General features: G+C 43.9%; 1 protein-coding gene across 3 annotated transcripts; it reads right to left on the bottom strand.

Annotated features, from left to right (window-relative positions):
- Positions 1–234: 234 nt before the first annotated feature.
- On the bottom strand, positions 235–25538 carry LOC124144590 (ras-associating and dilute domain-containing protein-like). Of its 3 annotated transcripts, none has more exons than XM_046514078.2 (12): positions 25300–25538; positions 16271–17814; positions 15880–15917; positions 15506–15737; positions 13605–13821; positions 13273–13445; positions 12996–13146; positions 12713–12850; positions 11347–12009; positions 3073–3236; positions 1782–1921; positions 235–1320 (listed from the first exon to the last, which is right to left on the bottom strand). In XM_046514078.2, the coding sequence occupies exons 2-12, from the start codon at positions 17780–17782 to the stop codon at positions 1221–1223; spliced, it is 3528 nt and encodes a 1175-aa protein (XP_046370034.2). In that variant the 5' UTR covers positions 17783–17814; positions 25300–25538; the 3' UTR covers positions 235–1220. The 3 variants fall into 3 exon arrangements, with proteins under 3 accessions (XP_046370034.2, XP_048248066.1, XP_046370035.2); XM_048392109.1 differs by lacking the exon at positions 25300–25538 and adding an exon at positions 24408–24592; XM_046514079.2 differs by lacking the exons at positions 235–1320; positions 1782–1921 and adding an exon at positions 10940–10947 and having other exon boundaries at positions 3110–3236.
- Positions 25539–26114: the final 576 nt, after the last annotated feature.

Raw genomic sequence — 26114 nt, 5'->3', positions numbered from 1 at the left:
ATTATTTTAATTTGAATTGGTCTTAAATCAAGCCATGGTAGTGAAGGGGTCCAGGATATTTATCATAATAGATGGGGTGACTGGACACTGGACACAGGTTTGGCCAACTAGTGATGATCAGATGGTTCCAAATATGGCCCCGATGGCATGCATCTTTGCTGAGGATATTAACTAATTGTTAGCCTGGCCCAGGCTCAATTCTGTACAGGTCACCGTGATATATCTGGAAAACTGTTGCCTGTCGTGTAAAACAACATTTATTCACTCACTCCCTATTACTTTCTCTCTTTTCAGTGTTGACTATAACTAATACATTTGATTTCTTACAATTAAGGAAGCAAATGGATCAATGTAGCAACAACAGTATCTCCTCGATATGTTGATCCATACGATAAAACAAAACAAAACTGAAATGGCTTTCTTTGGGTAACATCATATTTGAAGAAAAGGTATTTCATTTCGAAACATAACACTGGAATAAACAATTATATATAAATAAATATATTCATATTACATTCCAACCTAGTAACAAGGCTGATGTAGTCAATGGATGGCTGGACACATTTGTGGTATGTTGAAAAGTTCTCCAAAAGTGTCCAGAATTCTGGAACTATACAAGAATAAATGTCCCCAAACTGTGAGATCATATTGCATGTCCATCAGATTTTGAGACTGAAGACAGATTTTGAGACTTAAGTTTGTGACTTAAATTAATAACAAAATAAACAAGGTGATTCCCAAATACTTATGGCAACATACTATCACATTAATAGCAGACATTATTATGTACGTGTATGGATTATGTATCACAGTATCTGTTCCCTGAGCAAATGTGGTAAGTCAGGACGAAGTGATGTGTAACATCTGGTATTCCATGCCTCAATACACTGTGCAGAGCTGTATCCCTTAGCCTGTCCAGGATCCGCTGATTGTGGGTTGAAGCCACACAATACCAGTACAGGGATTCACCCAAGTAGTTGATGTGAACGACCTCTGTCACTTTGAGTGAAAGCTTCAAGCTGATACACAACATAACTATAATAAATACTGTTTTATGCAGTTGAACTCACTCTGGTTTCACACAGATGCAGATCCATTTGTATATTTACACAAATTCTGAAGTCGTTGATATCTGAAAGCATAGCACGTGGTACATCCCAAGTGGTCCCAGATTAAGCCGGTATTGCCCCTGAGCGTCCCCTCTTCACGACCCATGGTCATCAGCACTTGGCAGCAGAGATCATGTCGACCACTGCCTGCTCTGACTTGACCACCACCACCTGCAGTCGTGGGCCAGACGTCCGGAATAACGTCATCACACTGAAGGGCAGAAAACAGGATGATGACACATCCCTATGACAATCTGATGTGTTGTAAACACTGTTAACTTGTGTTGCAAAATGTTTTTAAGAAACGGTTAATGTTTTTTATATGTATTTGAATGATGAAATATTCCTCTTCTTTTTTTAAACAAAATCATATACAAGAAGCTCTGTCATTAAACCCCAAAATACATACACCCTAAACGTTTTGTATGTTGGTACATATCCTGTACGTTTATCACTATGAAATAATGGCGAAAAGTTGGTTCAATTACATTGTGATGTGCTTAGTGTCCCCCAATCCCCACGCAGTCGACTTATTTTGTCTGTTATGAATCTGTTGCAGGAGAGTTTCGTCGATAACCTATACATCTATAGAACTTGCCATTCATTTTATTTCAAATAGGTACAGTTTGACGATGCAAACATTATGTAATGATTGCACCAAAGAAAACTGACCTCTGGTAGTCCTGGCAGGCGATGTTATGGTCGTTGATGGCCAGAATCCTGTCCCCGATGCTCAGCTGACCACAGTGGTGGGCGGGGCTGCCCTGCAGCAGGTTCTTCACGTAGATTCCCGGGCACTTCAGCGGCGTGTACTGTAACACGTGGATACGCTATGTCTTTCACATATTGCCTAGGTTTGCTTTGCAAGGTTTTATATGTCATATCTAGGGATGAAATCGTGTATTGGAAGCCCATACGTTACATATTGAAAAAGTTATCAACAAGTTTGTTATACCTAAAACAGAACGCACTTGTAACTGGCCGGTTTGTCCTATCATGTCTTTATTGTTAGATGAGAGTGGTTTCACGCTAATTGTTTCAGACACATTTAATCCATTCTACGGCGGGGAACACCAATATTAGTCTCCTTTGCTGTACCCTTGGGGAACAGGATTCGGATCGAAATGGGCTTTAACGTTAAATACGACTCATACTTATCTAGAGAAACGTACAGAATGGAAGGATACCTCACAAAACAGTTACTGAAATATACCCAGAAGATCCGGGTTAGAATGGATCTTAAGCAACTCATGCTTGCCCTAAGGTACGACTAACGGGATCGGGTGGTCAAGCTATCTGACATGGTTGATGCATCACAACGTATCCAAATTGGCTAGATCGATGCTCATGGTGTCAATCACTGGATTGTCTGGTCCAGACTTGATTATTTACAGACCGACGTCATACTGCTGAAATAGTTGAAATATTGCTGAGTAAACAAAGTTACTGAGATACGAATCGTGTTAAGTATCAAATTATTTAGCAATATGATGTCACAATCGTTCCAAACTGAGAAAGACATGTTTTATTGACTGACTGCACTACATTATTTAACTTCCGGACGTTAAACAGTAGGACCCCAACCAAAGTATGGATCTAGTGGAGAGCCCAGGGGGTTCAACAGTCAGGACAATGCCAAGTGCAGGGTACTACTGCCCCCCTTGCGGCTCGGTTACACTCGTTTTGTTAGATTCTTTGTTGTTTAACGCCGCACTCAGTAATATTCCAGCTACATGACGTCGGTCTGAAAAGAAATCGAGCCAGGACCAGACAATCCCCTGATTGACATCATGAGCATTGATCTAGGCAACTGGGATACGATGACATGCATCAACCAAGTCAGCAAGTCTGACCACCCGATCCCGTTAGTCGCCTCTGACATAAAGCATGGGTTGCTGAAGACCTATTCTACCCCGGATCTCCACGGTGGGTTACACTCGTACTCGTGTTGTATTACCCTCACCAGCCCATCTATCAGCCCCAGTCCCAGCTGAGAGTCACCCTTGTCCAGCTCCACCGTCACCACATCCCCAGGGATGTCCTGGAGAAACACCTCGTCGTAGGGGAGTGACCGGCGGTTCCTGGGGGAGAGGCTGTTATACGCTCCAGGGGTGTGTTGCTTGGCACCTGACAATTAGTCAACCACTATATGAATACATGGATTTTTGGTCCACTTTAACCTTTCCAATAAAAAGTAAATAATTTACAGACGTTATTTCATTGAAGGATAATGCGAAGGGCATTCGAGAATCGAGATTAGTGGCATACATGTCATTCATCCCACTAGACAGTTGGAACAGCTGGGAACTACAGGTTTAATAGGTATTGGTATATCATACACAGTTTCTATTTTCTAAAGAACGTGGAGTATCATTGAGTACAATATGTACTGATAGTGGAATGTTAGGTCTTTGTATCAGCTGCAGATGGCTTGTCGACGTGGTGGAGTACATCACAGCAAATGCTCACCAAACATGTTTCACCGACCAATATACCAGGGAGCATTTCTTTATATCAATTTGGTGGAATGAACAATATGCATTAATAAGAAAAACAAAAGTATTACAAACCTAAGAGATGTACAATTTGGTTGACACTTATATAAATCAGATGAACAGCCCTGGTGACTGCAGTTAGTGTCTTGTATGAAATACTTCAAATCAGTAACCAAAGCAGTAAATAAGATATACGGTTCTGTGTATACTGAGGGTTCATGAAGTCTGGATACTGAAGGATCGTGAGGTACAATGGATACTGAAGGATCGTGAGGTACAATGGATACTGAAGGATCGTGAGGTACAATGGATACTGAAGGATCGTGAGGTACAATGGATACTGAAGGATCGTGAGGTACAATGGGCACTGAAGGATCGTGAGGTACAATGGATACTGAAGGATCGTGAGGTACAATGGGCACTGAAGGATCGTGAGGTACAATGGATACTGAAGGATCGTGAGGTACACTTGATACTGATGGCTAAAGAGGTACAAAGGATACTGAAGGATCGTGAGGTACAATGGATACTGAAGGATCGTGAGGTACAATGGGCACTGAAGGATCGTGAGGTACAATGGATACTGAAGGATCGTGAGGTACAATGGATACTGAAGGATCGTGAGGTACAATGGATACTGAAGGATCGTGAGGTACATTGGATACTGAAGGATCGTGAGGTACAATGGCTACTGATGGATCGTGAGGTACAATGGATACTGAAGGATCGTGAGGTACTTTGGATACTGAAGGATCGTGAGGTACATTGGATACTGAAGGATCGTGAGGTACAATGGATACTGAAAGATCGTGAGGTACAATGGCTACTGAAGGATCGTGAGGTACAATGGAAACTGATGGCTAAAGAGGTACAATGGGCACTGATGGATCGTGAGGTACAATGGGCACTGAAGGATCGTGAGGTACAATGGATACTGAAAGATCGTGAGGTACAATGGGCACTGAAGGATCGCGAGGTACACTTGATACTGAAGGATCGTGAGGTACACTTGCTACTGAAGGATCATGAGATACATTGGATACTGAAGGATCGTGAGGTACAATGGATACTGAAAGATCGTGAGGTACAATGGGCACTAATGGATCGTGAGGTACAATGGATACTGAAGGATCGTGAGGTACAATGGATACTGAAGGATCGTGAGGTACAATGGATACTGAAGGATCGTGAGGTACAATGGATACTGAAGGATCGTGAGGTACAATGGGCACTGATGGATCGTAAGTACAATGGGCACTGAAGGATCATGAGGTACAATGGATACTGAAGGATCGTGAGGTACAATGGAAACTGATGGCTAAAGAGGTACAATGGGCACTGATGGATCGTGAGGTACAATGGATACTGAAGGATCGTGAGGTACAATGGCTACTGAAGGATCGTGAGGTACAATGGAAACTGATGGCTAAAGAGGTACAATGGGCACTGATGGATCGTGAGGTACAATGGATACTGAAGGATCGTGAGGTACAATGGATACCGGAGGATTGTGAGGTACACTTGATACTGATGGCTAAAGAGGTACAATGGGCACTGATGGATCGTGAGGTACAATGGCTACTGAAGGATCGTGAGGTACAATGGCTACTGAAGGATCGTGAGGTACAATGGAAACTGATGGCTAAAGAGGTACAATGGGCACTGATGGATCGTGAGGTACAATGGATACTGAAGGATCGTGAGGTACAATGGCTACTGAAGGATCGTGAGGTACAATGGGTACCGGAGGATTGTGAGGTACACTTGATACTGATGGCTAAAGAGGTACAATGGGCACTGATGGATCGTGAGGTACAATGGATACCGGAGGATTGTGAGGTACACTTGATACTGATGGCTAAAGAGGTACAATGGGCACTGATGGATCGTGAGGTACAATGGGCACTGAAGGATCGTGAGGTACAATGGCTACTGAAGGATCGTGAGGTACACTCGATACTGAAGGATCGTGAGGTACAATGGGCACTGAAGGATCGTGAGGTACAATGGATACTGAAGGATCGTGTGGTACAATGGATACTGAAGGATCGTGTGGTACAATGGATACTGAAGGATCGTGAGGTACACTTGATACTGAAGGATCGTGAGGTACAATGGATACTGGGGGATCGTGAGGTACAATGGATACTGAAGGATCGTGAGGTACAATGGATACTGAAGGATCGTGTGGTATAATGGCTACTGAAGGATCGTGAGGTACACTTGATACTGAAGGATCGTGAGGTACACTTGATACTGAAGGATCATGAGATACATTGGATACTGAAGGATCGTGAGGTACAATGGATACTGAAGGATCGTGAGGTACAATGGATACTGAAGGATCGTGAGGTACAATGGATACTTAAGGATCGTGAGGTACAATGGGCACTGATGGATCGTGAGGTACAATGGGCACTGAAGGATCATGAGGTACAATGGATACTGAAGGATCGTGAGGTACAATGGAAACTGATGGCTAAAGAGGTACAATGGGCACTGATGGATCGTGAGGTACAATGGATACTGAAGGATCGTGAGGTACAATGGCTACTGAAGGATCGTGAGGTACAATGGGTACTGAAGGATCGTGAGGTACAATGGATACCGGAGGATTGTGAGGTACACTTGATACTGATGGCTAAAGAGGTACAATGGGCACTGATGGATCGTGAGGTACAATGGGCACTGAAGGATCGTGAGGTACAATGGATACTGAAGGATCGTGAGGTACAATGGCTACTGAAGGATCGTGAGGTACACTTGATACTGAAGGATCGTGAGGTACAATGGATACTGGGGGATCGTGAGGTACAATGGATACTGAAGGATCGTGAGGTACAATGGATACTGAAGGATCGTGAGGTACATTGGATACTGAAGGATCGTGAGGTACACTTGATACTGAAGGATCGTGAGGTACAATGGATACTGAAGGATCGTGAGGTTCAATGGATACTGAAGGATCGTGAGGTACGATGGATACTGAAGGATCGTGAGTTACACTTGATACTGAAGGATCGTGTGGTACAATGGATACTGAAGGATCGTGAGGTACACTTGATACTGAAGGATCGTGAGGTACAATGGATACTGAAGGATCGTGAGGTACAATGGATACTGAAGGATCGTGTGGTACAATGGATACTGAAGGATCGTGAGGTACAATGGATACTGAAGGATCGTGAGGTACAATGGATACTGGGGGATCGTGAGGTACAATGGATACTGATGGATCGTGAGGTACAATGGATACTGAAGGATCGTGAGGTACAATGGCTACTGAAGGATCGTGAGGTACAATGGAAACTGATGGCTAAAGAGGTACAATGGGCACTGATGGATCGTGAGGTACAATGGATACTGAAGGATCGTGAGGTACAATGGATACCGGAGGATTGTGAGGTACACTTGATACTGATGGCTAAAGAGGTACAATGGGCACTGATGGATCGTGAGGTACAATGGATACTGAAGGATCGTGAGGTACAATGGCTACTGAAGGATCGTGAGGTACAATGGAAACTGATGGCTAAAGAGGTACAATGGGCACTGATGGATCGTGAGGTACAATGGATACTGAAGGATCGTGAGGTACAATGGCTACTGAAGGATCGTGAGGTACAATGGGTACCGGAGGATTGTGAGGTACACTTGATACTGATGGCTAAAGAGGTACAATGGGCACTGATGGATCGTGAGGTACAATGGATACCGGAGGATTGTGAGGTACACTTGATACTGATGGCTAAAGAGGTACAATGGGCACTGATGGATCGTGAGGTACAATGGGCACTGAAGGATCGTGAGGTACAATGGTTACTGAAGGATCGTGAGGTACACTCGATACTGAAGGATCGTGAGGTACAATGGGCACTGAAGGATCGTGAGGTACAATGGATACTGAAGGATCGTGTGGTACAATGGATACTGAAGGATCGTGAGGTACACTTGATACTGAAGGATCGTGAGGTACAATGGATACTGAAGGATCGTGAGGTTCAATGGATACTGAAGGATCGTGAGGTACGATGGATACTGAAGGATCGTGAGTTACACTTGATACTGAAGGATCGTGTGGTACAATGGATACTGAAGGATCGTGAGGTACACTTGATACTGAAGGATCGTGAGGTACAATGGATACTGAAGGATCGTGAGGTACAATGGATACTGAAGGATCGTGTGGTACAATGGATACTGAAGGATCGTGAGGTACAATGGATACTGAAGGATCGTGAGGTACAATGGATACTGGGGGATCGTGAGGTACAATGGATACTGATGGATCGTGAGGTACAATGGATACTGAAGGATCGTGAGGTACAATGGCTACTGAAGGATCGTGAGGTACAATGGAAACTGATGGCTAAAGAGGTACAATGGGCACTGATGGATCGTGAGGTACAATGGATACTGAAGGATCGTGAGGTACAATGGATACCGGAGGATTGTGAGGTACACTTGATACTGATGGCTAAAGAGGTACAATGGGCACTGATGGATCGTGAGGTACAATGGATACTGAAGGATCGTGAGGTACAATGGCTACTGAAGGATCGTGAGGTACAATGGAAACTGATGGCTAAAGAGGTACAATGGGCACTGATGGATCGTGAGGTACAATGGATACTGAAGGATCGTGAGGTACAATGGCTACTGAAGGATCGTGAGGTACAATGGGTACCGGAGGATTGTGAGGTACACTTGATACTGATGGCTAAAGAGGTACAATGGGCACTGATGGATCGTGAGGTACAATGGATACCGGAGGATTGTGAGGTACACTTGATACTGATGGCTAAAGAGGTACAATGGGCACTGATGGATCGTGAGGTACAATGGGCACTGAAGGATCGTGAGGTACAATGGTTACTGAAGGATCGTGAGGTACACTCGATACTGAAGGATCGTGAGGTACAATGGGCACTGAAGGATCGTGAGGTACAATGGATACTGAAGGATCGTGTGGTACAATGGATACTGAAGGATCGTGAGGTACACTTGATACTGAAGGATCGTGAGGTACAATGGATACTGGGGGATCGTGAGGTACAATGGATACTGAAGGATCGTGAGGTACAATGGATACTGAAGGATCGTGTGGTACAATGGATACTGAAGGATCGTGAGGTACACTTGATACTGAAGGATCATGAGATACATTGGATACTGAAGGATCGTGAGGTACAATGGATACTGAAGGATCGTGAGGTACAATGGATACTGAAGGATCGTGAGGTACAATGGATACTGAAGGATCGTGAGGTACAATGGATACTGATGGATCGTGAGGTACAATGGGCACTGAAGGATCATGAGGTACAATGGATACTGAAGGATCGTGAGGTACAATGGAAACTGATGGCTAAAGAGGTACAATGGGCACTGATGGATCGTGAGGTACAATGGATACTGAAGGATCGTGAGGTACAATGGCTACTGAAGGATCGTGAGGTACAATGGGTACTGAAGGATCGTGAGGTACAATGGATACCGGAGGATTGTGAGGTACACTTGATACTGATGGCTAAAGAGGTACAATGGGCACTGATGGATCGTGAGGTACAATCGGCACTGAAGGATCGTGAGGTACAATGGATACTGAAGGATCGTGAGGTACAATGGCTACTGAAGGATCGTGAGGTTCACTTGATACTGAAGGATCGTGAGGTACAATGGATACTGGGGGATCGTGAGGTACAATGGATACTGAAGGATCGTGAGGTACAATGGATACTGAAGGATCGTGAGGTACAATGGATACTGAAGGATCGTGAGGTACACTTGATACTGAAGGATCGTGAGGTACAATGGATACTGAAGGATCGTGAGGTTCAATGGATACTGAAGGATCGTGAGGTACGATGGATACTGAAGGATCGTGAGTTACACTTGATACTGAAGGATCGTGTGGTACAATGGATACTGAAGGATCGTGAGGTACACTTGATACTGAAGGATCGTGAGGTACAATGGATACTGAAGGATCGTGAGGTACAATGGATACTGAAGGATCGTGTGGTACAATGGATACTGAAGGATCGTGAGGTACAATGGATACTGGGGGATCATGAGGTACAATGGATACTGAAGGATCGTGAGGTACAATGGATACTGGAGGATCGTGTGGTACAATGGATACTGAAGGATCGTGAGGTACACTTGATACTGAAGGATCGTGAGGTACACTTGGTACTGCTGATGCGTGAGGTACAATGGATACTGATGGCTAAAGGGGTACAATGGGCACTGGTGGATCGTGAGCGACTTTTGATACGAGTTGATGACATTGATATTATTTGATTGTATGGGACTGTGGATTGGTATTACCTGATCACATGTGGATGGGCATTACCTGATCACACGTGGATGGGCATTACCTGATCACATGTGGATGGGTATTACCTGATCACATGTGGGTGGGTATTACCTGATCACACGTGGATAGGTATTACCTGATCACACGTGGATGGGCATTACCTGATTACACGTGGATGGGTATTACCTGATCACATGTGGATTGGTATTACCTGATCACATGTGGATGGGTATTACCTGATCACATGTGGATGGGTATTACCTGATCACACGTGCATGGGTATTACCTGATCACACGTGGATGGGTATTACCTGATCACACGTGGATGGGTATTACCTGATCACACGTGGATGGGTATTACCTGATCACACGTGGATGGGTATTACCTGATCACATGTGGATGGGTATTACCTGATCACACGTGGATGGGTATTACCTGATCACACGTGGATGGGTATTACCTGATCACACGTGGATGGGTATTACCTGATCACACGTGGATGGGTATTACCTGATCACGTGTGGATGGGTATTACCTGATCACACGTGGATGGGCATTACCTGATCACTTGTGGATGGGTATTACCTGATCACACGTGGATGTGTAATTTGATCAAATGCGGCAAGATGTAATCACAAAAAACCTCGGGGTATTACGTAATCAGTTAATCACAGAGAACTGTTGCTATTATCTGATCACATGTGATAGGGTATTATATGATCACAACGTATGTGTAATTGTGTGTCACTCAGCACTAGAATTATAGCCATCTATAATACACCTTTAGCGACAACCCGGTACCTTCTGAGAAATGAAGAATATGTAGATGTTTGTAAGATGGATGCACAGCGATACAGCGAACTATTCAAGAGTGTTATACAACCCGACACCGAGGCAAGCAGCATATATAAGCCTGACCCCCACCCAGCAGTAGCAGCCATGCATACACGCCTTCACACGCAGCCTGTACCCAGATTACCTGTCTGAAGACTGATTAGCAAACATGGCTTACCCTTCATTCTGGAATGTAAGTAAAGCTTATGGTAAACAGTGACAGTCCCACGGGTTGAAGGTGGGTCGTTCCCAGGACACAGCTTACCTGATGGGAATATACTCAGCGTATCGACAAGGGATGAATAGAGACAAGATGCGTCAAGAAACTTGTAATTATACTGGTATTTGTTTGTAAATGTGACTGAACTTTAACTCATCAAAAATGAATCAAGTAGACCAGTAAGTATTAAATGCTATAAGGGGTTGAATAATATTAATTAATATTTTGACTACAAGACGCTGCTGTATATTATTATATATAGAGTGTGTTATTTAATAATTCAGTTGTCTTTCTTATAATGGGTATGAACATGAATAAAGTATCGCCAATCACCTAAAGCCTTGGGTGCAGAGCTCCATACATACCGACATTGGTTGGATCTTCTAGGGACAAGACTTTCAAGGTTTGGGCGACGTTGTTGTTGCGGGAGTCAAATCGTTGTACTTCTACGTACACATCCTCAGGGAACTTTGACACGTCATCATAGTTGACACCAGTGCGCCCCACCCTAACACTGGGGCCAGCAGATCGTGGGGATTTACATATGGACTTCTGACGAACAGTATCACAGCTATCTGTCGATATGCCCTGAAGTAAACTATCAGTAGATCGCGACTTTGTTTTGTTATAAGGTGCTGTTGAAGTGTTACTACTAACGTCACCGTCTCTAAATAAATCTAAAGGAGGGACACGGGTTATTGTCTTCCGTTTGGAAATTGGAAAATCTGTCGCGTTATTGTTCCCTTGAACTCTGTAATCTCCGTTTGACCTTGACCTGTTTGACGGTAAAGGTGGTCGTTCTTGTGACCTAGTCCTCCACTGTTGACCTTGGTTTCTGTTGGTTGTTGAAGATCTGACGTTGCTTGACGACCGTGTAGGGCGTACAGGGGGCACTCTGTCCGCTTGTTGGGGCTCATGTTGGTGGCTCCCTCTAGGAGAGTCAATATTAAAGAAAGTCTTGGAGTCTCGTGGTCTGGCTTCTGGTACTCTCGGGGTATTGCTCACACTTAGGCCACTGTCGCTGTCATCTGCCCAACAGGAACAATTACAAAATCATAGAATACAAAACTTATGATGGGGATATTCTGAGTACTCAGGTGTGGCATGATTGTGACTAATTGCTTGGAGATGTCATACAAATGGGACCGCCTCCGTGGTTTGGTGGTAGAGCGTCCGCCTGAGAGTGGAAGGTTTGGGGTTCGATCATGGGCTGCGTCTGACCAAAAGACGTTAAAAGATGGTACTTGTTACCCTGCATGGAGCTCGGAATCAAGATGCTAAAACAAGGACTGGTCGGCTCGGAGTCAGTATACTGTGTCTGAGTTGGGTATTCATGTTAAACTGCGGCATGGTGTCTCAGTGGGCTAGCACTATAAAATCGGCATTAGTTCCGACTAGTACAAACAGCCACACACAGCCACACACAGATCACACACGTCACACGTGCAATAATCTTGGATGCGACGTTAAACCCCATTTCACCTCACCTCATCTCACCTCACCCAGCTCATACGAATGGTATTAGATATTACACTTTCAACTTCAGCTTATATGAGTTTTGTAAAGGTACGACATGTCTCATTATGCCTATCAAAAGTTGAGTACTGTGGCATATACAAAACAAGATATGAAATGGTGCTTCGTCTTTGATAGAAATACTGTCAGTTGCATTTCTGGGACGTGTGTAGTCCCAGTTCAGCCTCTGCGGTGCTTCAGAATATAATCTCTCACCGTCTTCTGCTCCGTATACAGTTTGGAAGTGTTCCAGGTATTCCAGGAACCCCTCCGGAAACGTCTGTGTGAGATCCAAGGGACATCCTTCTTTGGGAAGAGCGAACGCTGGATGTGAGGACAGCTTTATTGGCAAATCTGTAATTCAACACCAACGAATAAAAATATACAATATACAAGACAGTTGCCACGGGAACTAACTTCGTACACAAACAGAATTAATGGAAATGGCAATGGAGTGTGGATGTGGCAAAAAACTTTGACAGTAGAAGCAACCCTGTACCTTCATCCCTGGGGTTGCTGACGCCCCCTTCCGGGGGAAACCAGTGAGAGGGTGCAGCCTTCTTCATCCCCAGCTGGTAGCCCCGTAGCAGCTTCAGCAGCTGAGACTCGTTCAGGGAACTGAACTGGGTCCGGAACGCTGGCCAGTCCATCTGGAATCATTGACAAACATCCAACCTTACAACATTTTCAGTATTACTTTAGTGTGATTACATTACAGGTATGGTTGTGTGAAGGAAGGACCAGCGTGGCATCTCACCAAGGCAGGCACTACTCACCCTCACAAGAATATTCTTGGACATGGCTAGAACGTCGGCGGCGGCTGTGAGGGGCTGCGACACTTGGTGAAACTGTCTGTCCAGCTGTTTGCTGGCTGACCACTCCTCAAGCCGAGACAGGTTGGCCTGGAGGCGCACCCCGAACGTCCAGTTGTAGTACTGTGCATCAGACTCTGCAGTCAATACCAACAATTACCTGACAGCTACACTACTCTGCCCTGTTCTTTTGAACACAAATGATTCTATAACATGAAAATAAGACATTTGATTTATTGATATTCGAGATTCCTACTTTTATACTGTTTAGTTTTAAGTGACTGTTGGTACCTTACCTGTAGTGATAAGCCTATTGAACAAAGATGTGCTAAGGAAGAACAAGAGATACGTCATCAGCTGTCTCATGACGTCATTGTGTAGTCTGACTTCCGATGCTATGTTTCGGGTTGTCTGCAGCACACTGAGGACGTGTCCGATGCCGTCCTTCTCCCACGTCTCGCTGCCGGAGAAGGGGTTGCTGTCCATCACCTTCCCAACCACGTGGTACAGAATCTGAGGGAGAACCCATGGTATACATACTTGTAGAATTCAGTGTGTATGTGTGATTTAATGCATTCGTGGGTTATTACGCAATGGTCAGATATGATGCATCAAGGCAGTCGGAAAATAATCGTGCAATAAACGATAGTCTGAGAAGTGTTTCACTCCGTTAGGGTACCTTGGCCGACCAGGTGACAGTCAGCAAGATCTTTTACCCAAATCTTTATGCATTCTCGGCACCCAGTGCGACCAGCTATACTCGGCACCCAGTGCGACCAGCTATACTCGGCACCCAGTGCGACCAGCTATACTCGGCACCCAGTGCGATCAGCTATACTCAGCATCAAGTGCAACCAGCTATACACTCTAGGGCTCCTTTATGGAAATGACTCTCTAGGACTCCTTTATGAAAAGGACCCTCTTGGAGACCTTTATGAAAAGGACTCTCTGGGGTTCCTTTATGGAAATGACTCCCTAGGGCTCCTTTATGAAAAGGACTCCGGGTTCCTTTATGAAAAAGACACTCTAGGGCTCCTTTATGAAAAGGACTCCGGGGTTCCTTTATGGAAAGGACACTCTAGGGCTCCTTTATGGAAAGAACACTTTGGGATTCCTTTATGGAAAGGACACTCTAGGGCTCCTTTATGGAAAGGACACTTTGGGGTTCCTTTATGGAAAGGACACTCTAGGGCTCCTTCATGAAAAGGACCCCGGGTTCCTTTATGAAAATGACTCCCTAGGGCTCCTTTATGAAAAGGACTCCGGGGTTCCTTTATGGAAAGGACACTCTAGGGCTCCTTTATGGAAAGGACACTTTGTGGTTCCTTTATGGAAAGGACACTCTAGGGCTCCTTTATTGAAAAGATACTCTAGGGTTCCTTTATGGAAAGGACACTCTAGGGCTCCTTTATGAAAAGGTCTCCGGGGTTCCTTTATGGAAAGGACACTCTAGGGCTCCTTTATGAAAAGGACTCCGGGGTACCTTTTTGAAAAAGACACTCTAGGGCTCCTTTATGAAAAGGACTCCGGGGTTCCTTTATGGAAAGGACACTCTAGGGCTCCTTTATGGAAAGAACACTTTGGGATTCCTTTATGGAAAGGACACTCTAGGGCTCCTTTATGGAAAGGACACTTTGGGGTTCCTTTATGGAAAGGACACTCTAGGGCTCCTTCATGAAAAGGACCCCGGGTTCCTTTATGAAAATGACTCCCTAGGGCTCCTTTATGAAAAGGACTCCGGGGTTCCTTTATGGAAAGGACACTCTAGGGCTCCTTTATGGAAAGGACACTTTGTGGTTCCTTTATGGAAAGGACACTCTAGGGCTCCTTTATTGAAAAGATACTCTAGGGTTCCTTTATGGAAAGGACACTCTAGGGCTCCTTTATGAAAAGGTCTCCGGGGTTCCTTTATGGAAAGGACACTCTAGGGCTCCTTTATGAAAAGGACTCCGGGGTACCTTTTTGAAAAGGACACTCTAGGGCTCCTTTATGGAAAGGACTCTCTGGGGCTCCTTTATGGAAAGGACTCTCTGGGGCTCCGGGCTCTTTTATGGAAATGACCATCTAGGGCTCCAGTGTTTCTTTATGGAAATATTGTTATTTGTAATTGTACCTAACTGTATCGCGGGGACTATATCTTAGTCTACGTGTGGTGCGGCGCCTCCGCCTACTTAACGTATTTTCTCGGTGTTTGTACCTTTGTAACACAGTACACCGTTTGCTGGAAGCTAAAGCTGACGACGTCCTCCAACCCAGTGGCTAGTTCCTGGAGTCCTGCGTTCACCTCGTCTTCGGGGTCTGGGTTGACGCTGTGCGCGTGAAGCTCGTGGAGCACATGCACATACAGCTGCACCGTGTTCGACATCCAGAAGATAAGGAGCTTCAGTGGGTCATAGTCAGTCGTTGGTGAGCCATAGTCAAATACGGAGCTGGAACACACAACATGTATAGTAGATATAGTTTCTTCTAAACGTTGTACTGTAGAGTGATCAGAGTCTCTTAAAGAAAGAGGTCTACTTGGCATTCACAGAATACACGAATAAACATCTGTGAATGATGGAAATAGCTTACCTGTCATAACGCTGTGACGATAATGTTTTAGCCAAATCCTGAAATATGATGAAGAGATCAAATTTTATATAATATTGTGACAACCTTTGAAACCAATTCAAACAAAGCATTTACTGAATGTCATAATCATAATAGGGTTATCAGACAAAAGAAGCGTTTAATTTAAGTCAAATAACAAACACCAATATTACAGCACATGTGGTGAAAGTTCCTTTCGACAGGACGTATTATTAGAATCCACATCCGTTTAACCTTCACTGCCATGTCGATACGATGTTATCCCGTGACTACTTCTGTAATTCAGTTCCCATGTCTGGAAACACTAGACATGACAGAGCATGTCAAATACTATCTCACAGTTAACAGGTAGGACACCATCTTGAATACTTACGGCTACTTTTTCCCTGACACAGAACAACACTCTCCTCTGAAGGTTTTTCAGGTGATGTCTTGTGAACTTCCGGTGGGCGTGGTCGAGACAGGCTACAAACATGACAGCTGGCGTGAGAGGGTGATCCCGCCTGCTGCAGCTGTGGACGTCAAGAATGGCCTTCACTAGGTCTTCCTCCTTCTCCTTGCAGTAGGCAAACGTTATCTGGTGACCCTCGTTGGCGGATGCGCCCCCTTCACCTGCGTCAAACGAAGCTGAGAAATCCCCTGACGCACCGAGACTGGAGTTGAGGAAATCATTAAGGGGGCCTCGATCTCTGGAGGACATTAGCTTGGTCGTGTCATGGTGAGTCGCTGATGAGTTGAACCATGACAGACTTTCTGGTATGTCATGTCCCCCCGATGGGTCTTTGTATAGGAACATATAATACCTGCCTATAGTGATGACGTCTCCAGCATAAATGTGCGCCATGTCACTTATTGGGTGTCCATTCACAGCAACCAGGGCTCCTTCAAACACCTCCATTTCTATAAAGAAGCAGTACCTATTGTCCGTATGTACAGAACCCATATCTTTAGTATTCTTCAGAGTCAAAACACAATGTAACGGGAGTATATCAGGTCCTCCCAGTCCAATCTCGGAAGAATAGGGATGACCACGAAACCTGCCTATCTTGGTACATTTGGACTTGAGTTGATACTGCACCTGGTCACGGAGTGTGTCATAGCCTCGCAGAGTCAGCAGGTATGGGTTCTGCGTAGGGCGTACATCCGAGCTTGTTGCGCCGCTGTCGTCAGACATTGTCTCCCTTTGTATAGATTTGACGTCATGACTATGAATCCTGAACTGGGAGGTCTCCATGTTCCAGGACGCAGACAAGGGAATAGCCCCAGGGGCCACCTTGGCCATCATTATCTTCCTGGCATTGTCATTCAGCCCTAGCGTATCATCCGCTGATTGTTCTCTCACAACCTCCGCCCTCTTGTGAAGTTCATAGCGTCTAGAGAAGCCATTGCTAGGCTTCCAGTAGGACTGGAGCTCCAGAGGTTTGTCCGAGTCGTCAAGAACCCGCCTACACACTGTTCGCCACTTGTTGCTGGGTCTCTGAGAATACGAGGGGGTAGCTGTCTCCACTAGCCCTATGACGTCACACAGCACATACTCCACATAGTGCCCGGGGGGTTGTCCATAGCGTTCAAGGGCCTGCTTCACGAGCTCCTGGGATGTGGAGCGGGTGGAGGCGAGGACGCTCTTATATTCGGCCCCAGGAAGAACTGACTCACCAAAGATCTTGAGGACACCAGGAAGCCTGTCGTCAATAGAGAGCTCCGAGGACATGTCGGTATCGTCCTCTGTGAGGTCCTTGACGCTATAGGACCTGCTGAGACTCCTGGTCTTCTTGGCCTTGGGATGGCCTGGCACGGGCGGTGCTTCCCGGGGGGACAGGCTGGAGGTTTGCTGAATCTCTGTGTGGCGGGGGCTGAGAACCTTGCCCGGTTTAGAGGTCAACATTGTGCTAGAGAAGCAGAAGGCTAAGATCTAGTCTGAAACCAAAGACGTCAATCATGAAGTGAAATCGTTTTTATATTTGCAACTATAACATTTTATCAACATAGTTTCCTACTGACGTGCAATATAATGCTGATTAACATCCTCAATGATTGCATTTTTTTTATGACCACAGACGGCGGTAATCAATGCCAGATACTGAGGAAATAACATCTATTTTCTTCCCGTGATTACTGCCAGTCAACTTGAAGCGAGATCCATCTTGTATGGGCTATTTCTAACGGGTGACAGTACAAACAAAATGACCCGTGAAGATCCGGGGTAGAATAGGCCTCCAGCAACCCATGCTTGTCTTAAAAAGGCGACTATGATTGTCGTAAGGGGCGACTAACGGGATCGGGTGGTCAGGCTCGCTGACTTGGTTGATGCATGTCGTCGGTCTCATTTGCCTGGATTGATGCCCATGATGTCAATCACTGGATTGTCTGGTCCAGACGCGATTATTTACAGACCGCCGTAATATAGCTGAAATATTGCTGAGTGCGGCGTTAAACAACAAACAAACCAAAACAAACAAAATAGTAGTACTGCTGGCGGAGTGATGTCTGCCATAGCATGTTCCACTCAGTGCGCCCAAATGAGAAAGAAACTATGATAAGATACCGACATGCGTTGTTGTAGGTGGACTATTGTCGTGTGTGGCTTTATCTCGTTCGAAGCACTCAGCCATGAATTTCATCAGTTACACATTGCCACAGGTGTTAGATTACACGTTTTACGACGAAATAAAAACTGGGTCATTTCGACAGTACAAATGGAGATGGAACTTCAAGTCACCCATCTCCTTGCCGCTGTGTTGAACAATTCCGAACCAATCTGTCTTGCACATAAATGCTTCGCGTTAATGGTAACATAACTGGATTTGTGAATATATTTGAGTATCCTCAAGGACAGCTTATTGTTATAGGTGATATGTATTGTCACCAAAGGTATTAGGTTAATCATTTTCTTCACAAGGAAAGGAAGGGACACGAGTTATCACTAACTAATTCCCCCCTTCTCCCATCAAATGTGAATGGGCATCTATGTGTGTGTGTACATGCCGGGGAGCCCTGAACATGCCGTTGTCACACTGGGTATACACTGGTCGTTATCAGGACACCAGTAAGAATACATATTTACAGATATTTAGTTGGTTGCGGACTATGCTGGCTTTGAAGCGATTGTGACCACATTGCACACGAGACTTTAAGCATAAAGAGACCGAACAGCTTATCGTCTTTTACTTTATAATTGATTTTAATTATATAAATATAATTGGATGTTTTGTTTCCTTGCCAACCATCATAACAAAAAATATCACATGGTCAATGAAGTAAGGAAGTGTTCGATGCACACACATGATGAAGAAGAGGCTGGTTGACGTGCAGACCCAGGGCGGGACCTAGAGGTTAAGCGCTGCATGGCTTGACATGCCATAGGTCATGTTCGATTTCCCCCGCTGGGTACATTGAGTGAAGCTGTACCCCGTCGTGCTATAACATATCTGTAATTAGTCCATCTATCATTGACATTGCACAAATCGTTTTTACCAGCGTTTCAATAAAATGTTGGGAAATGTGAGCGCTAACACATGATATACACTTTTACTTTCCAACTTTAAATCTACTCAAATCTATCAGGGACGGGATTCTGTTCTCGAGGCACCCAGTTTGCATTAAGCCGACGATAGCATTTATTACTAAGTACAGCACAATACAATTCTGATTGATAAACCTTTATATATCGGCTTACGAATCGATTATAGTCATATGTGAGAACTGCCTGATTGCGTAAGCCCCAAACATGACGAGGTAGAAGTTGTACGTGTCTTGGCGGGTCAACAATGGAGGTTAGGGCTTGGGGTTATTTCACCGACTGTTAATGACTAAGTACATGCTTAGTCCTAGGTATTAGCTACTTACATACTTCACAGCTAGTAGGCTCCTAGTTGACATTGTGTTGGTGATTGGGCGGGTACAACCAGTGGATGGATTAGCATCACGGCGATCAACAAGGAGATGAACGGAGCACCAATATTTGATTTCGATAGCTTTATATTTAAATTCATCCTACCATTGGAAGATTCATTTGTACGAACACTTACCGGTGTCAGTGTTCTTGCTATAGATTGCGGAACTTATTAAACGATTAATATGGATAAAGGGGTATACTATGCTGTTATTGAAGAGTCATTTATCATGTTCATAATAACATTGTCAATATCGAATACACTTCAAGTTCACATGTTTTTCCTCTCACTGCAATTTTAAACTTCGAGATATGGGATCTAAAAGTAACAACACACCATTAAATAAATAAACAGAGAAATGTTTGGAATTGAATGAGCAAACTTTGAGCACGAACCAATTTCGTGTACCATGCCGCCAAACGCGCGAGCAAATAGGACCCGTTGATGATGCACACCGCATGGGGCTGATTAGCCTTGCTCCAAGGCTGTACTGAATGAAAAGTCCATGCATGTGTAGTAATTCTATCCTCCTAATAGGCAAGTCTGGATATGTGGACAGTACATCTAAGGACTCTCTTATTGGGACAATTTGTTCTTATTATTTACATATTCTGGAACTTGATATAAAATTAATAATTATTGCCTTAGAGACTTGTGCAAGTCTAGGGGATGATGTGAAATATTTCATTCAGCACTTCTCGCCCTCTCTCCCCAACGCACACATTTACCACGTGCACACCCCCTGTCTCCCCAAAGTCCCCCCCCCCCCCCCCCTCCCCCCCGACACACACACACACACACACACACACACACACACAAACACACACACCTCTCTACAAGTCGACCTGCTGCCGCCATGTCAAGCAACGTTGAGGTGATGGGTGTTGTTGACATGGGGATTTCTCAATTTTTCCCCTCACGTAAACCCCACAAGCGACGACATGGGGTTACGTTAGTGAAGGCGGTAGTAATCGCCTTGATTTCTTCTACAAACTGCAAACATCCACCGTACATTTTCTAATTAAACACTAGATGGTAGTCATAGTCGGATGACGTTTAACGTGTTAAATCAGGAACTGGATTTTATTTCGACATATTCAAAATATAACGTGCCAGGAAATGGTACACATGGATTTCTGTTTACACGGGTCCATTTCAAATATACTGCAGAATGAGTATAACAAGATAATATATAACAATCATAAACTAATCCACAGCATTGACTTGTTGTCTGGACACTAGTGAAACAGATTTAACACCAGTCTACAGCATTGACTTGTTGTCTGGACACTAGTGAAACAGATTTAACACCAGTCTACAGCATTGACTTGTTGTCTGGACACTAGTGAAACAGATTTAACACCAGTCTACAGCATTGACTTGTTGTCTGGACACTAGTGAAACAGATTTAACACCAGTCTACAGCATTGACTTGTTGTCTGGACACTAGTGAAACAGATTTAACACCAGTCTACAGCATTGACTTGTTGTCTGGACACTAGTGAAACAGATTTAACACCAGTCTACAGCATTGACTTGTTGTCTGGACACTAGTGAAACAGATTTAACACCAGTCTACAGCATTGACTTGTTGTCTGGACACTAGTGAAACAGATTTAACACCAGTCTACAGCATTGACTTGTTGTCTGGACACTAGTGAAACAGATTTAACACCAGTCTACAGCATTGACTTGTTGTCTGGACACTAGTGAAACAGATTTAACACCAGTCTACAGCATTGACTTGTTGTCTGGACACTAGTGAAACAGATTTAACACCAGTCTACAGCATTGACTTGTTGTCTGGACACTAGTGAAACAGATTTAACACCAGTCTACAGCATTGACTTGTTGTCTGGACACTAGTGAAACAGATTTAACACCAGTCTACAGCATTGACTTGTTGTCTGGACACTAGTGAAACAGATTTAACACCAGTCTACAGCATTGACTTGTTGTCTGGACACTAGTGAAACAGATTTAACACCAGTCTACAGCATTGACTTGTTGTCTGGACACTAGTGAAACAGATTTAACACCAGTCTACAGCATTGACTTGTTGTCTGGACACTAGTGAAACAGATTTAACACCAGTCTACAGCATTGACTTGTTGTCTGGACACTAGTGAAACAGATTTAACACCAGTCTACAGCATTGACTTGTTGTCTGGACACTAGTGAAACAGATTTAACACCAGTCTACAGCATTGACTTGTTGTCTGGACACTAGTGAAACAGATTTAACACCAGTCTACAGCATTGACTTGTTGTCTGGACACTAGTGAAACAGATTTAACACCAGTCTACAGCATTGACTTGTTGTCTGGACACTAGTGAAACAGATTTAACACCAGTCTACAGCATTGACTTGTTGTCTGGACACTAGTGAAACAGATTTAAAACCAGTCTACAGCATTGACTTGTTGTCTGGACACTAGTGAAACAGATTTAACACCAGTCTACAGCATTGACTTGTTGTCTGGACACTAGTGAAACAGATTTAACACCAGTCTACAGCATTGACTTGTTGTCTGGACACTAGTGAAACAGATTTAACACCAGTCTACAGCATTGACTTGTTGTCTGGACACTAGTGAAACAGATTTAACACCAGTCTACAGCATTGACTTGTTGTCTGGACACTAGTGAAACAGATTTAACACCAGTCTACAGCATTGACTTGTTGTCTGGACACTAGTGAAACAGATTTAACACCAGTCTACAGCATTGACTTGTTGTCTGGACACTAGTGAAACAGATTTAACACCAGTCTACAGCATTGACTTGTTGTCTGGACACTAGTGAAACAGATTTAACACCAGTCTACAGTATTGACTTGTTGTCTGGACACTAGTGAAACAGATTTAACACCAGTCTACAGCATTGACTTGTTGTCTGGACACTAGTGAAACAGATTTAACACCAGTCTACAGCATTGACTTGTTGTCTGGACACTAGTGAAACAGATTTAACACCAGTCTACAGCATTGACTTGTTGTCTGGACACTAGTGAAACAGATTTAACACCAGTCTACAGCATTGACTTGTTGTCTGGACACTAGTGAAACAGATTTAACACCAGTCTACAGTATTGACTTGTTGTCTGGACACTAGTGAAACAGATTTAACACCAGTCTACAGCATTGACTTGTTGTCTGGACACTAGTGAAACAGATTTAACACCAGTCTACAGCATTGACTTGTTGTCTGGACACTAGTGAAACAGATTTAACACCAGTCTACAGCATTGACTTGTTGTCTGGACACTAGTGAAACAGATTTAACACCAGTCTACAGCATTGACTTGTTGTCTGGACGCAAGTGAAACAGATTTAACACCAGTCTACAGCATTCACTTGTTGTCTGGACACTAGTGGAAACATATGTATTTTTCACCTCTACCATCAATTAGCTGATGATTTGTTGCTAACCAGTAATAGTATTGTATTTGCAACACACACATAGTGTAGATGACTGCAAAATCCAAAGTGCATACACTTTTGCATTGAACTGAAATACGAGCACATGTTGAGGTTTTACGGTAAATGAAACAACGCTCTCTCGACTTTACTCACGATTGTTTTTTCCTCGTAACATTGTCTGCAAAAACCTTTATACTGTGCTCTGGGGAAAACCTCACAAAAAACAACGTCCTTATCGGAGAACTAAATGTACTTGCGCATGTAGTGAACACGCGGAGTCACATGACCTATTCTTTCTTTAAGAATTTGTAAATTAATCTGACCTTAACTTTCCTCATCATACACCAACAGCTGGCCATGTTGACAGCAGGAGACTGCGCGGCACATGGGTTAAACAAATTGGCTTTCTCCCAATTATTAGAGCTAAATTAAAAAACCTACAAACGTATTTCCTTTGAAGAGGACAACTTGCTATATGAGGCTCTGTTCACCTTCGAAGGCTGGAGCCAGTCTATGTTCCAAGCTACGGAATACACTACTGTTGTCTCGAGGTGAGGGGATCCAAGCTAAACTTCGAATTACCCGGAGTTAGGCGATCCTGAATCATATATATGAAACACAACTTGTTTTGTTGTATCTGAATTGGCACCAGCCTAATGCCCTTCGCATGCGCACACTATACATGTTTGAATATACGCGTGCTTTCACAATAACTACATGAATAATTACACAGAGGTCTACATACGGATGTGTATGAACACACATATGTAGCACGCGTAATGGGTGCTGCATGTGAATGGTGTATGGGTTACACCGACATGTCTTAAGCCACCAAGGACGACATGTTCAAATGTAATTGTGAAATGTCGTGTTCGGGCGCGGTGTGTTTTCTGTGTTGAGTACGATGTTTGCCGGTCAATCGACACAGAGCATTCAACACACGTTCAGTCATCCCGGTTGAAAAGTGGAAATAAGTTGAATAAATCTGATAGCTGACCTTGACCTTTGACCAACAATACATGTACAGGTTTGCTTTAACTTTCTGCTTTCTACATTCAGTAGATGATGCGTATGTGCAGCTGCACTCTAGAATGTCGCATTTATAGATAATGGGTGAAGAGTGACATTTAAAAAGGACAACTCGGGGACGTGCTTCAAGCCTTCCGGAATCTTGGGAATGACAAAACATACTTACCTTCATTTCACGCCTGGTGTTGCGAATCTTTCGGCCATGTTCATAGGCAAAACACTAAGTCTTTCTTTCATTCATTAACTATAGTACACATGGCGGTGAAAAGGTATGCACCTTCAACTGTTTTGTGTGATGCGCTGTTGCGCTGTTGCAACTGTGACTTCACCCTTTCTGTATGGCTCCCATAATTGAATATTTACATCCTGTAGCATGGCCGCGTACTTCACACCGACAAGTTGAATAAACGTAAACCTATCGATCTACACGCCTCTTTTATTACACGATCATAAATGTGGCCATAAAAGCATAAATAACAACTATCGATTGAAAATCGCGTTGTCAGAAACCCTTTCAGGATAAAGCAACAAAAAAACAACCTTACCTGGAAACGGGTATGAATCACTTCGTCTCTTGGCATCCAGACATAGGGAATATTAAACTGTTCGCCAAGTTCGTGGAGAATAACGAGACTTTGGGACAGACAGTTTGAGGGATTACTCGTTCAAGAGTGAAGTATAGCTAATATCAAATACAGGTATACAACTGTTTCCCATTGTATTGCTGTCACAGTAAACGAATACAATTCTACCTTTAACTTGTATTCAAAAGTGTGTTTCTCACGTTAAAAAAATATAAATTTAATGATTAGGATTTGATAAATGTTGAGCCAAGGTTTTGTAAGTATTTGGCGAAAAGTATGACTGGTGAGAACTAATCACACCCTCGGTTCGTCACGCTTTTCGGCCTTAAAGTGTTTGGTAGAAACCGACTGAGCAAATAACCGTTCTCGGGTGAATACAAGTCCGTTCCTAACTATAGGTGTCCATTTGTCCTATCGCACCTGCCGTGATAAAACATTCATGTGTGTGCGAAAACAAACTCTGTATACACTTACCTGTGTGATCAAAGAAAAGCAGACTAATGCCGATTTACAGGTAGACAAGTGAGGAATCCAGGTAAACTACCAGCTCGCTCAGTGTTTTGAGCGACCTGTCCCAATAAATGCACTCATCCTTTAAAAATGTTAAAAAGTTAGTCCCATCATTCCACAGGATGTCCTCAATGGATATCGGTTAATGAAAAATTTGGTTTCCATGGCAATGGACAACGCGAGCAGGTCGAGCAGTACTCCATGTTAAGTTTCTCCCGGGTAACTCACATCAAGCCAATTCGCATGAGACCATTTGCCACAATTTGCTTCCTAGTCAGAAAACTTTCTCTCTGCTCACCACTGACTTGTCAGGCCAGACCAAACTGCTTTAACACCGGAGTTAGCGGATTACGACGGGCTAAGTCTTAGGAAAAACCCCATTGCCTGTCATTATTCGGTCTCAATTAATCCCTCTAAAACCGCACAAACGCCGAGAGGACGGGTCCCCGGCTTTGCATGTAAATATCGCTGTGGAGACGCGTGGAAGCCATTCAGCTTTAATTATAAATCCATCTTTCCTCTCCCCGCAGGAGGCCATGATGCATGTGTCTTGAAATTAACACACGGGGTGCACGTCATTACGTGGAAGATGTGGGACCCGGAAACGAGTGGTGTAGGGGGGGGGGGGGGGGGGGGGTTAGTTGATGGGGGAACTTGTGAATGCTTCAGATTTAATTTTCATTCAAGCTAACAATTTGAATTTAATTGCACTGTCAAGATCATTGATGATGTAATTCTAAAGATGTGATAATTCCTTAATACTGCTTAGGTATATACAC

The sequence above is a fragment of the Haliotis rufescens genome, unplaced genomic scaffold (assembly GCF_023055435.1).
Source record: "Haliotis rufescens isolate VD_foot unplaced genomic scaffold, xgHalRufe1.0.p SCAF_11, whole genome shotgun sequence".
Taxonomy (NCBI): domain Eukaryota; kingdom Metazoa; phylum Mollusca; class Gastropoda; order Lepetellida; family Haliotidae; genus Haliotis; species Haliotis rufescens.
This window is presented reverse-complemented; position numbering and strand designations above follow the sequence as displayed.

Excerpts from the sequence above, each read along its gene's own strand:
- LOC124144590 (XM_046514078.2), bottom strand. The coding sequence starts at position 17,782 with ATGTTGACCTCTAAACCGGGCAAGGTTCTCAGCCCCCGCCACACAGAG. Across the intron at positions 3,237-11,346 it reads AGAAGATCCAACCAATGTCG|GTGCCAAGCAACACACCCCT; the intron begins GTATGTATGGAG and ends ACTAATTGTCAG. Across the intron at positions 1,321-1,781 it reads GCCTGCCAGGACTACCAGAG|TGTGATGACGTTATTCCGGA; the intron begins GTCAGTTTTCTT and ends TCTGCCCTTCAG.